The 14,122-nt window shown below is 35.7% G+C and overlaps 1 protein-coding gene across 1 annotated transcript in view; it reads right to left on the reverse strand.

Annotated features, from left to right (window-relative positions):
* TMPRSS15 (transmembrane serine protease 15) overlaps positions 1 to 12,659 on the reverse strand; it is a gene marked incomplete at both ends in the record, with an annotated part of 57,717 nt that extends 45,058 nt beyond the window's left edge. Inside the window, 7 exons of the mRNA XM_082042952.1 lie at positions 255 to 296; positions 4,982 to 5,026; positions 6,716 to 6,849; positions 8,747 to 8,791; positions 9,585 to 9,652; positions 9,961 to 10,091; positions 12,515 to 12,659. Coding sequence (XP_081899078.1) covers positions 255 to 296; positions 4,982 to 5,026; positions 6,716 to 6,849; positions 8,747 to 8,791; positions 9,585 to 9,652; positions 9,961 to 10,091; positions 12,515 to 12,659 — 610 coding nt within the window. The remainder of the gene's footprint in view (positions 1 to 254; positions 297 to 4,981; positions 5,027 to 6,715; positions 6,850 to 8,746; positions 8,792 to 9,584; positions 9,653 to 9,960; positions 10,092 to 12,514) is intronic.
* Positions 12,660 to 14,122: the final 1,463 nt, after the last annotated feature.

The following is a 14,122-nucleotide window of genomic DNA, read 5'->3' on the forward strand; positions in this document are numbered from 1 at the left end:
GGCAGTATTTGCTGTATTCCCAAACCCCACCTTAGGTAATGATACGTTAATGCCTGCTTGAGTGGTTTGATCCTGAAGGTCAAATGTCATCATAAGTGTAAGAAAATTAATGTGGAACTCAAGTTAATTTGAAATGTGTTTCTTTTAGATCTAGTCACATGCTTTTCAATAACTCTGAAAGAACTTTTTGTGTTTCTTTCCCATCAAAATATGACAATGCTTTCTTGTCTTCCCTGGTATGTAGAAGTTCTGACCTGAAGTTGGTGTCAAGGGGCTTGTAGTTAGACTCACGGGATCTGTTGAAATAAAACAAGTTGTGACACCTTTAGTATTAGTACTAAAATGTGTATGTGCATTTTCTTATAAATAATGTTGCTTAACAAATCGGTTGTTGTAGTATGAATAGAAGACCCTCAAACCTGTCTAGTATTTGTATATTTACATACAGGTATACGTACAACCTATGTATATACATATTTACACATGAAAGAATGCATAAGTACATAAGGAGATTTGAATTAGTGATAGTAAACCTCCAAACACTGTGGAAAAAATGAATGCTTATTTGTGATTGCTCCAACACAGCTTCCTACTTAGTGGTGCTTTTAATAATTATCTTCGTACTGAGGATGCCTCTGGCATTTTCAGCTCCCAAATAGTCTTTTTTTTCCTCTTTGAATTTGCATTAGGTTTCCTATTTACTGTTTTAACTTACTACATTAAGACTCAAATATGTGAGCAGGATGACAATGTCCCCAGAAGAAAAGATCTGCATGTCACTACAGTTAGTGGATCCATCCCTTAGTTTATAAAATGAAAGGCTAGAAGGAATAAAGTGAGAGGTGTAGTAAGGCCTACCCTATAGTTTGTCATCTACCAGTTTTGCTGGCAGAAGTTGCTGATCATTGGCCATCACGGGCTTGCTGTTGTTAGATATTCCTGCTCTCCCAGACCTACCAGTGCACAAAGTTGCATGAGGACTTCCTGCTAATTATCTATCAAAACATGTTGATTTAGCAGATGCTATTAAACTAAGCTAGGCCATTTTGTATTAAACAGGTTACAAAGCATCCTATGTCGGCAAATTTAAGGATGAAGTTCTACCAGCAGAGAGACAGGAGAGCCCAGGAGAAGATGAAGGGAAGGTGCAGATGGACAGACTGTTCTCACACAGCTGCTTTCAGAGAAGGAAGCCTCATTCATAGCTTCACAGTAGTTTTGAAAGTCTTATATACATATATCTACCTATATATTTGTCTGTACATTTTCTAAAGGATCATTATTTCAGAAGGAATGAAACATTCAAAGACCTAAGACATGGATGCATGCAAGAGCAGGAAGTCCTTACAAAAGTGATTAGGAATCTGTATCTTGGAGGTTGTTGAAAAAACTGGGATTGTTACAGACATTCCCAAAAGTACATGCACAAGTTGACAGCAAAAGCCATGAAAGTAAAAGCACAAGACAGTGACAGAGGCATCAGTGGTATAAGCACAACTCACAAATGGTCAGTCACTGGGCAATCTCACTGAAGTAACACATGAGGTGGATAAAGCTGTTTTTAGGGTCAACAGAGCCAAACCCCAAGCATTGAACAGATGTAAACATACTACATGTGTTAAAACTTGTGTATAACGTAGGCTTCAGACTGAAATAGAAAGAACAAGGAAGCAGACAGTGTTACCAAACATAAAAAAATGACCCCAAGCAGACCCAAGAGCAAGAGGGAAGGAATCCACACCAGGAACATTATGCCCTTTCCATCCTGGGATGCTGACAACTCCCAGTTCTCCTACCCCTTCCTCTGGCACATCCCCCTCACCTCCCCATTTCTTCTTCAGGAAGATTAGCAACATTGAACTTATGAATCAGGAGAGCATCAAGATAGCAGAGGAAGGTATAGATAGGAGAAAAATTTTATGTTAGCAGTTTTAGCTATATCATTGGGAATAATCTCTAGTAACTATGCACTTTGGACTATGCGTATTACTAGGCCTGTAACCGGACTAATAATAATAACTCTTTCATTGTTATGGCTATAATCAGACTGTCAATAGATACCTGGCTCCTATATTCATAGGTGCATTTCTTTAACTCACATAAATTGCACGAAGCTTCTGGTCTGGTAACCTGCCCTGGAGAATTTGTATGTGTTAATTTGTATGTAGTATGCGATAGCAATACCTGCATCTAGTGCTACAAAGCACCTACCATATTTTAAAACTACTAACAGATTCTAAAATCAGAAGTACTAAAGGGAATAGTAATCATGATGAAAAAAACAAACCAAGTTGTCTAAAGGACAATAGTGCCATTGTGTGCAAGAGCACTTGTAGCACGAATTATGAATTGACTGTAAATCATACTGTGAAACACTGAAGCACTCCTGAAAATCTAGACAATTTGAGCTTCTATATGACTGTATTAAGTGACCCTAGTAACTGTACTTTACTTTCACATAAGTGAAAAATCAAAAAGGTGGAAAAATTGGCAGGTATCCCAAACGCACATATGGCTTGTTGCCACTCATTCCACTGTTTTTGCAAAGTCTGCTAAGAAACCTAGATATATAAATTTAGAAAAGCTTTGAGCTTTTGAATGGAAAATGTTAAGACTGAAAATGTAACATAAGAGTCATGGAGCAACAATTTGTCCTCCAGCCAGAATTGTGTTTCTGTGAGGTTATGAGCTGAAACTGCTAAAGCAATGGTAACTGAATCAATTGCTTGGAAATACCAGGCATCAGTGAAGATGAAAAGGGGAAAATCAACCAGCTCCATGAAGTGGACATTCTGTCTATTTTTACGTCTATGCACATCACTGACATTTTCAGCTCAGTTGCGCGTATTCTTCAGTGACTGTTAAAACTGCTTAAGAAATAACATCCTTAGTTACAAAGGAAGAGGGCATTCACAACTTATATTTGGTAGTGATTCAGGGAGAGATGCAAATCATATCCAAAAGCTGTGGACATAAGAGGCTACACTTTAGCTACAAAGTTCTACTCAAGCACAATTCACAACTTAAACTACTGTGTAGCCTCCAGGGCCCAGCTAAATCTTGTGTACATAGCTTTGACTGCAAGTGGGTGAGCTTTTTTTTGTCTGTATCTACCAGTATAAGAATATCAATTAAATTCTGTCCTATAGAACAGGTCTGACTGTAATATCTTTAATAAAATGTGAGCAAAACTTGTAAACTCCAACCTAATAATTCATAGTAACCAAAAAACATTCATTTTGATGAGATGTGTAATACTACTTTTTAACTGTAAGGATCTGCACTTTTTTATTTAGTGATATCTAAAATATAATATGATATAATATACAATACCTCAAACAAAAACCATGTCTCAAAACAACAGAATGATAGCAGAAACAAACTACTGACTAACACTTTGGAGATGTATTACCATAATGCTTGTAGTGGAGCAAAGATCTATCTGTCATATGTATTTTATCAATTGATAAGGCTAGTAGAGGTTTTCAAAGATCCATCAGCTTTGGCTTTCTTTCCATTGGAGGTCATGTGAGAGTCTGCTAACAGGTTTTTTTTTGTTCAAAAACCCAAAGAAATGATAGGAAGTAAAAACAAGCAGTCAGTACAAGTGTCAATATATACATCAACATAAGAACACGTATACCATTTCTGTAGAATGTAGAATCTTACAAGTCCCTTCACTTTGAAGAGATCTCCTTAGTCAAATCAAAGGTAAACCCTCATGTTGCATACTTGTAGCAATGGGATGCAAGAACTGAATTATGCGAGGACTGTTTCATACAACTTTCCTGCTCCTCCCCATACATAGTTACCTACCTGCAGTTGTTGAGGACCTGCTTGTGGTGAGTTGTCCTGAACCTGGGCAAACACAATGCAACATTAGAACATTACTTCTTGCTCTCTGGGAGTGTCTTTGCAGTTGCTTGGGCAGAACTAAGCAGCAACCAATCGGCCCTTATGAGATGGGCAGTATTTGCTGTATTCCCAAACCCCACCTTAGGTAATGATACGTTAATGCCTGCTTGAGTGGTTTGATCCTGAAGGTCAAATGTCATCATAAGTGTAAGAAAATTAATGTGGAACCCAAGTTAATTTGAAATGTGTTTCTTTTAGATCTAGTCACATGCTTTTAAATAACTCCAAAAGATCTTTGTGTGTTTCTTTCCCATCAAAATACGTCATGACAATGCTTTCTTGTCTTCCCAGGTATGTAGAAGTTCTGACCTGGAGTTGGTGTCAAGGGGCTTGTAGTTAGACTCACGGGATCTGTTGAAACAAAACAAGTTGTGACAACTTTAATATTAGTACTAAAATGTGTATGTGCATCTTCTTATAAATAATGTTGCTCAGCAAATCAGTTATTGCAGTGTGAATAGAAGACCCTCAAACCTGTCTAGTATTTGTATGTTTACACACACGCATAGGTACATACTTATGCTTATACATATTTACCCATGAACAAATGTGATAACAATACCTGCACTTAGTGCTACAAAGAACCTACTGTGTTATTCGGCTGTCTGATTGACTTTTGGCACATTTGTACTCAGTGAAAATGCAAGACCAAGGATTTGTGTCTGCTCCATACGCTCTCATTGTAAGATTTCTAGTAACAGTGGAATGAAAGTCTGTCAACATTTCTCAGTGCATCAGTAACCACAGCATGAGAGTAGGACTCCAGCCTCATCTAGCTGTTTAAAGCTGCAAAAACTACAGCTTGTGTTTCAGCTGGTTGACAGAGACTCAGGTTTTGTTTTGATCCTCTAATTAAGCTCTTGGAGCTTTCCTACAGACTTCAGATCACAGGTTTCTCAAATGGTCAGAAATGATGAAGGGCAGCTAACTGTCACTGAATTGACCCAAACAATCAAGCCATAACTACAGCCAAGGAAGCTTTACTAAGTTATACCATCTGAATAGCAAGTGTCTTCATCTTGTATTGATAATAAAAAATAGTTTCTGTTTTATAAAAGATGCTGACCTGATGAAGTTACAGGCATCATTGTAGTAGGATTTTCAGCAGCCACTGGAAAAAAGCATATTGTTTGTCATGAACACTTTTTATAGCACAGTATCTAGTTTTATATAACTCAGAAATAAAGGCTAAAAAATAAAATAAATTAGCTGTGACTGTTTCACTTTGAATCACTAGCAGTGTCCCACTTCCCTCCTTTTGACCATCTCACCTTGTTCCCAGCCTTTTCTCAAACTCTATGATCTTCCTCAGGAGGAAAGGTCTATAATAATCCCTTTCAATCCTCAGTCCTTACTTATTGTCTTTCATATAATATATCTTCATCTGGGAAATCTCCATCTTGACATTTTCTATACTATGGAGCTTTACAGAGCACCTCTGTCTTATAGAAAAGTATTTGGATCAGATATACGAGTTAAAATTAACCTGGGATAATTTACAAGTTACTTTTAATAAGCAAGTCACACCTGTGTCATAGTTCCTCCCCCTCTGAAACAGAAATAATACTCATCTTGCACAACATACTAGAGATGTGGCATGCAGAAGTGCCATATATGATTGTAATTGTTAATTAGTTACAGTTGTTTCAGGTTATGTTACCGAAGCACTCCTAATGCAATGGACATATCATGTGAAAAGCAGCATTTTAATGATACACAACAAGAAAAGCTTGGCAACTTCAAAGTTCATCAACAGATATACAACCTTTCAAAAAGCTCTTCGTACTTTTCTTTGGTGGCATTTTTGAAGTACAATGAGCAATCACTTTCCACAGTGATGTGCAGTTATTTAAAACAACTTCTTACATGTGGTGCAAGCAGTAAAGAGAAATAAAGATGTCAAGACTCTGAATTTAGCCTTTGAATATCTGAAGTACTTGGCAAAAAATGAACCTTTTAGAATAGAGTAAGAGACACTGTGCACCAGATGTCCCACTCCTCCTAAAGCAATCAGTTGCTACTTAATAGTATCTCCCGTAGGTCTTCAAATATCAGCTAATCAACTTCCACTTCAAAGGATGCAAATCACTTTTTTACCCTTATCCTCAGTGAAGACCTGTTACCTCAATAAAGGTAAAAACCATGATTCACATTGATTTTGCTGGATTTCCACTTAGGCTTTGATAAATTTTCCAGTACTTAAATAAAATCATTATATTTGTATATTTGCCGAATTTAAAACTACCTAGTCTTTAAAGCCTCATTCATTTTTTTTTTCATTTACACTTTACCTAAGCATTAAAGGATTATGAATTCTGTTCCCTGGGCATACTTCTCCAGAAGCCATACTCTGTATTCAGGTTGTTGTTCTTACTGACATCTTTTCAATAAATGAGTCCTCATTCTCTGTGAGGCTGAGCCCTTGTCCTTATTCTTTAGCAAAACACAATGATAATTGCATTTACTGATGAAACAACACGGTTGGGGCTTAATTGCATTAACTTGAGGGAAAATTAAATTACGAAGGTTTTGCTACATAAAAGAGATGAAACTGAGGGGTTTTAACTGGGAAATCACTACTTCGTCCTTTACTGCCTTCTTAGTGAACACACCCAATGCTGACTCACACTTTCTCATTGACAAGATTGTAAACATTTCTTTCAGCTGCTGCTGAAAGTTCTGTAACAGGGAAGGAGAATGCCCATGAGAGCTCTTTTGCTGATTGGGAGTCAAAGTTTTCATCTGTGTGAACTGTGGTTCTTAAGGATTTGTACAGACAAAAAATGTTTGCTAGCATTACCTGTGACTTGTATGCTGTTCACATCAATTTTCAAAGTCTGAGTTTTATCTGTGTTGATACCCAAAACCAGTTCATTTTTTACTTTCTCAACTGTTACCTTCTGGGTAAAATAAAGGTCGAAGGTCACAATAACACTAGCAACATAAGACAGAAAAGGTGATTAGATATGCAAGATAGTGAAGAAAATCCAATATATGACATATCACATAGACAATATTTAATTCCAACACAGCTTCCATTTACAAAGTCAGAGTATCTTTACATCTTGGCTGGCTAAGATGAAACATAAAGAAAAGCCTCTTAATGATCAGGTAGGTTTGAATCATGGAGAAACAGTTTTTCTTTCTTTATCTACTCTTTTTTTTAAATCTACTCATTTTCACATCCTTTCTACATATTATTTTCAAGTTATATATTTGTAGCAAGATTAAGCTAGTGTCAAAATATGTTAGCTAAAGCTTTTCTCTGTTAACTTAAATTTAATTGCAAAATTTTTTATTTTTAAGCATTTATACTACCTGATTGCAACTGACTCATCAGTTGTTTTTGATAAGGGGTGATCAATCCTGCTATTTTGCTTAGCACAGTTTGCAGTTTGCAATATAGGGAAAAACTCTCCTCTTTAATTTCTTACATGTTTCTGATAATCTTTAGGCCACACTGACAAAACAAAAGCTTTTATTGCTATCCTTGTGACACAGCAGTTTCAAGGGTGAAATAATGAGGAGATTGCCCAAAGGGGTAAAAGCTTTTAAATTAGCATAGTCAACTAGAAAATAATTTTTGAGACAAAGTAATATTTCAAGTATTATTTCAAAGCAGAAATGCAGACAGCTCCTTTTTGATCTATTAAAAACCAGACGAAACATCCACTGACATCAAATTTTCTGTGACTTCAGTGGTCTTTTTTGTCAAGATACAGGAGTATCTATATAGATGTTTGCGGTGCAGATACCTAGATTCCCATTGTAATTGATGGGAAGAAATAAGCTATCCTTTTGCATGACTGATCTCCTAAAAAAAACCCCATCAAAATAGACTAGATGTGAAAACTCTGGAAACCCACCACTTACAGTCTTGAGCAGCTAGCTCAGAGATGTCTCCATCTTTTATGCCCAAATTTTGTAAGAGAATAGTCCCATTCTATGTGCAGAAATCAAATTGTGTTGTGCACAATTTCCAAAATTTCCAAAAAATGGAAATGACCTACCACTCTGTATTCTATTCCCTTAACATTATAAAATCCTTCATAAAGTGATCATACTCCCCCTTTCTAACCAATTAGGTTTATGCCCTGACTATTCCAGTCAAAAAAAAAATCTAATTCAAATCTGCTGCTCACTGTTAACATACATGTATTCACAGCTGGCTAATACCTGTTTTTCTTTTGCAAGCAAACTGAACGCTCTCCACTGAGTATTTATCCACTTTATGTATTTACAGAAAACATTCCTATTATATAAACGGCTGGTATCACAGAATCACAGAATTGCATCATCCATTGTCACGTAATGTGTGTTTTAATTTTGTGGTCTCACCTGCAAGGCAACTAATTTAATAATTCATTTCTCAAGGTTTTCCAGGTCTTCTGGACTCCTAATCTTTTGTCCTCTGCTCTGTTCTCACCTATCATAGTGTGTCGTCAGACCTTTCTTTGTCAAAAACTCATTGCCAATGATAAGAAGTGATATCAGCCACCCAGTTTAAGTAGGTTTCCACAAGCAAGCTCTCCACAAACTGATAGCCTTTCCTTGCTAGCTAGTTTCCTAGCTAATTCACTGTCCTTAGGTTTCCCATTTTTCTTTCTAAATTAACAGTCTTAGCAACTATTAGATCTTTTTTCTTCTAATCCTAAAGGATGTTGTTGGAGGGAAGATATGTCTTGAAGCTTCATATACTCTTTAGAGGGCCTTATCCAATCTCTAAAGATGTATTTTCTCATCCAGTCACTGTCCTCAAAAGAACTTTCCAAATTAATAATATCATTGTCTCTTGCTCATATTTTAAATAAGCTTTGTCATATACAATTACCTATTCTCTGACATCTCGAGTCTTTCACGACCATCATCAGATTTCCTACAGAAAAAACAAAACAAAACAAAACAAAACCAACAATAAACTAAAGCACAACACAAAAGCAGATAATTCCCCTTGAGTTTACGATCTTGTGAACAGGATGGAAGCAGGTTCTGAAAGTTTAATAATGGGAGACAGTATTACATGTGTTTCACTGAATTAAGACCTCATAAAGAACAGTATAGATGGAATTAACACTATGGATTTTACTGTATATGCTGCCAGCTGACCTTCAGTAAGATGACCAACAATGAGGTAAAAGAAGATTTAATAAAGGAAGCAGGTCTTACTGTGCCTATTTTATTGACTCTTTAGGACTCACAGGGTCTAGCTTTTCCTGGTGTCAAAAGACAGCTTTACTTGCTAACACCTTAAGGAATATGATTTAAGTGGAGCCGTGTCCACAGGGACATATGAGTGTATTTCCATTCATCTCAGCTGATGCCTGCAGATCTCTAACATGAACTTTCTTCTAGACAGCAAGAGTCAACAACCCTGCAAACATAGCATGACTAATACAGCTTGACAAAAAAAAAAAAAAAAAAAAAAAAAAAAAAAAAAAAAAAGTTCTGCGGGTTGGTCTTAGGACTCAGCCTTACTGATTTGGCCCAGGCATGGACATACAGGAGCCCAAGAAGGAAGTTTTCCCAAGGAAACCCAGTGGTGCCAAATTTCCCACAGCAGCACTTGGGAGACATAAGAACTGAAAGGAATAATATAGTGCGTTTTCAATGATGTCTTGAAAAACAAGTTATTGGTAAGTTATTGTAAAGTTTAATTAAACTGTACCTACATGAACTGGGAAATTTCACACCTCTCAAATTCATTCTTCAGATCACTTGCTTGAAAGACATTTTGTATCTAGGCGGAAAAGAGAAATCTTGAACCAATACAGTTACTAAAAGTTATTAAAAGTATAGCCAGTTGCACACCGCATTCATGGTTGTAATACTAAATATTTCCTTCCCAAATCTAGACTACGGAAGCAAACTTTTTCTTTGATACTTCACTGATTTTCACACGTAAAGAATATATTAAATTCTGACCAGGCTTAGGACCTGAAATATTTCATTTTGGAGAGAGAAAAGGCCATCAACAGAAGATTGTGTTAGGGAATTAATGTACCTACTACATAGTCTTGAATTAACAAGAGACCAATGTGTTCTTACCAGTTGTTCAACATCAAAAGCAAGGACTTTGAAAGAAACTGATGATCTGTTTTGCAAATCAGGATTGAACGATGTCCCAGAGAGTATTTTAAATGTTCCCATGTAGGCATGAATACTCCCATCTGCTTCAGCTAGATAATTAAAAATAAAATTCAATGTTCTGAATTTTATAGAAATAAATGAAAAACATTACATTAGATTTTATTCCACAGAGATCATCAATACAGTAACTTTTAGTTTTCTGTTTTTCTTTGTAATCAGAGATGTTTTTCCTGATTTTAAAAAACTGATAGACATTTTAAAATGTTTACAATATCTACAACTGTAAACATATTTTTATGAATACTGTTTGTAGTTTGCTCTCATTACTCCAATTCTGTTTTAAATGCTGAATTTCCCAGCTGCACTGCGAATGGATAAAGGAGACAATGGTATGCCCAGTTATGTCTAACACAGCGGACAAATATATGTGGGAAGAATGATAGTTAGTGTATGATGAGTTTTTGTGTGTTCTGGATTGAAAATACTAATAATTACTACTTCACACTCTCTGTATTAACTGCTGTATACTCTTAATATAAATGTGCACTGTTTTTGATAACAGTGCTGGAAACACTAGTGTCAGACCAGTTAAATTATTTTTGACCTGACCTTTTTTACCAATACATGCATGAAATTCTGGGAGCATTTATGAGAAAATTAGAAACAGGTCCTTACTTAAAATTTTATCTTGATTTTTAATATGTTACAGCATATGAGGTATGCATAAAGCAATTCATTATACACAAACATATTTCCTCACTGTGTAACACGCTGGAAATTTTCAGACAAGACCTCAGTTAATGTAGTTGATAGAAAATGCCTTTTGCTTACCAGTTACAGACCCAGTGGTATTTTTGCTTTGTGTTTGAAGGCATTAACATCCAAAATCAGTTTTAACACAAAAGCAAATAACTAATAAATGCTATAATAAACTGCTTGTGATAGAATACATAGCCTAGTGACACTGACTTCCCACTGTCAACTAGTAGCAGACCACTTTGAGTTCTTTGAAGGTCATTTATCCTTAAGACAATTGCAAATCTATTTAAACAAATGTTTCTTTTGTTATATATGTCAAATATATATTTTAAGTGTTTTACAATTGTCCTTTGCACATAACTAAATTCTTGCCTATTCATCTTCTAATACCTAAGCCATTAAAGCCTGTCTCTAACTATATGCAACAGTAGACTATCATTACCTTTAAGCTCATTTTATTTCCCTGGAATGTGATAGTATTCTGTAAGAGGGGAAGGAAGTCAGTAGGGAGAACAAGGTTTAAAATTAGGAATGAAAAACAATACCAACTAAAGGCATAAACATGAATATTCTGATAAAACATTTTTTGAAAAAGTATGGCTTACTGTTGTTTTAATCTTCATGTGATTCAATATGAAACAGTGTAGACATTTGGTTAATGAAGGCACCAAAAACTTCAGTGTATTAGAGTTATTTTTTCACCTATGAAAATCATTATAATTTTAAAACATAGTTCTTGAACCTTTTGCTTAACCTGTTTCCTTTACCTCATTTCAAAACGTCTTTTTGCTATTAGCTGTGTAGACCTAGATACATTTCCTTTCAAACAAAAATCTAGATCACAAAAGGGCTGATGTTGGAAGAGAGCTCTGGAGGTCCTGTGGTTCAACCTCTTTGTTCAAGCAGGGCCACCTGCAGCCAGTTGCCCAGTATCATGCCCAGACTGTCTCTGAGGAGGGAGACTCCACAGTCTCATCAGTCATTCACTGGACTCTCTGCAGTAGCTCCATATGTCTTAGGTACTGGGCAGCCCAGAACTGGACCCATACTCCAGGTGTAGCCTTACCATGAAACAGCATATATCCACAAAATCTTAAAACCAAAATTTCACTTCCATTTGAAAATCATCCTATATTGATTTTTTTTTGTTTGTTTAGTTTACTTTGAGTATCAGTAGCTTGATTCTGTCACACTCTGAGCATTGGCTAAGTACTTTAACTGTACATAGGGCTGGGAGCTGACTGTCTAACACAGGATCTCTCTCATAGCAAGAAATTATCTAAAATAATTGTTTTGTTTTGTTTTGTTTTTTAATGAAAATATTCTAAGAGATGTAGCAGCTTCCCACAGACTTCAGTGGATTATCAATATCTTTCTGAGTCAGACCTCATACACCAAGAAAAAAAAACAAATATTTGCAATTTGCCGTATTATCTTCCCTAGTTGATAAATATAATTGAATAACCAAATCTTTACAGTTTGAGTTGTATTCCAATAACATATTGCAAAGTCTAAACCATGAAAATTCTTTTCTATGGCTACAGAACATGCTTCAAGTGCTTGTATTTTTGCCTGTTTTGCTTTCATCAGTTGCCAGGAAGGAGAGGAGAAAACCATAACACCACCCCCATCTCCCCCAGCATTAAAAGCATAGCATGAAATATTAAACTTAATTACAATGACACCATCACTGCCTTTGAAGTCTGAACATCTACTGAAGAACTTCTGAAAAAGTTAAAGGCTGGCTACTTACCTTGTTCTAACTCCTGGATTGCTAGCCATGAAAGTACAACCAACGCAACACAAACAAGTACAAAAATTGCAAGCAGAGAAACAAACAAAATTTCATAGTAACTAAGAGGAACATATTTCTTATCAGATGATTTTCTCAGCTTCATTTCTGTCTTAAAAGCTTGTATAAATTAAGGACTGACAAAAGACACAAATAACCTGAATAGGAGGGTAATAATCCACCTGAACAGATATTTATAGGAGAAGCCTGTAAATTAATTACACCATAAAACTTCATTGACATCAGTTTTTACAACATTCCTGAACAACCATATTCATGCACAAGATACACAATATGAAGAAAAGAAATCTCTTCAGAAAGGAAACATGATTATATCTCAGACAAAGAACAAGCAAAAACACAGAAGTGTAAGGCTGGTCACTGCATTTGCACTACTTTTTCATTTGATATTTTTAAGTGAAATTGAATATAACATATTGGTGTCAGATTTACTGCTTATACAGGTTTTTTGGTAATTCTTCACAAGTGCAGTTATGAAGACAACAGTGAAATCCATACATTTTATTATTCTACTTTAAAAGTTTCTTTAAAAGTAATTTTACATGTATAAGTAATGCTGGCAAATGAGTTCAGAGCTATGCTCTAGTTCAGCAACAAGAATTCAACATTGAACAGTAATTCAGCAATACAAATTTAATCTGTGTAAGGTCCATGTATTGAGAGAACTAACTAGATAAGAATTATGAAATGTATGTTTGTTTTATACTTTATTGCCAGGCATAAATGTGATATGGGAAGCAAGCCTTTGATAAAGTTAAAGAATTGTGGATGGCCAGTGATGCATTCTTAATAAAGCAAGGGTAAATTGAACAATTAATGCACTATCCAGTCCAAAAGTTCTTGCTACAAATATAATCTGAGAAAACTTTTGAATAAATCGGCTCCAGAAGAGTAAAGTCATACTGACTGTATGTTTTGTGTTCTGTAAGATACCACCTTTGACCCTGGACCATAGGTCCTAAATCCATATTTATGGTATGAATTCAAGTAAACCAGCCATGTTCCCACCCACAAAAGGAAAGAGAAACTTGTCTGAGTCAATCTTTGGAAGAGGGAGGTTCTAGGTAACTGTAAATTGACAGAAATTGAGATAACAAATATTAGAAATAAATCAGAAAGGCCCAAAATAAGACTCTTGGATGACATTACAGTTGCCTGCCCAGTCTTTGAGGATGGAGATCCTTGAAAGCATCTCCAACACAACCAGCCAGACTTAAAGCATTCTAAACCATGATCAAAATCTTGGCCTGACAAAAGTATCTTTGAGTTAGTGTATTATTAACACGATGAAAGTAATCCAGTGATAATTCACATTAATAAGAGTAAATAGTTATTTATTTAAAATGAAAGCTATAAAGATACACCAGGACTGTGCATTTTATCTTAAGATTCAGTGTCCAGCTGAACTGACTCACACTGGCAAAATTCAGGGCAGATTAATCATATTGCCCTGACAGAGCAAGAGTAAACTCAGCCTGTATCCTGCAAACAGGTAAGATCTTTGAGTCATCATATTAGACAGACTAGGAACTGCTTTCATATATATTG

Source organism: Streptopelia decaocto (genome assembly GCF_964273445.1).
Source record: "Streptopelia decaocto genome assembly, chromosome: 1".
NCBI classification, from domain to species: domain Eukaryota; kingdom Metazoa; phylum Chordata; class Aves; order Columbiformes; family Columbidae; genus Streptopelia; species Streptopelia decaocto.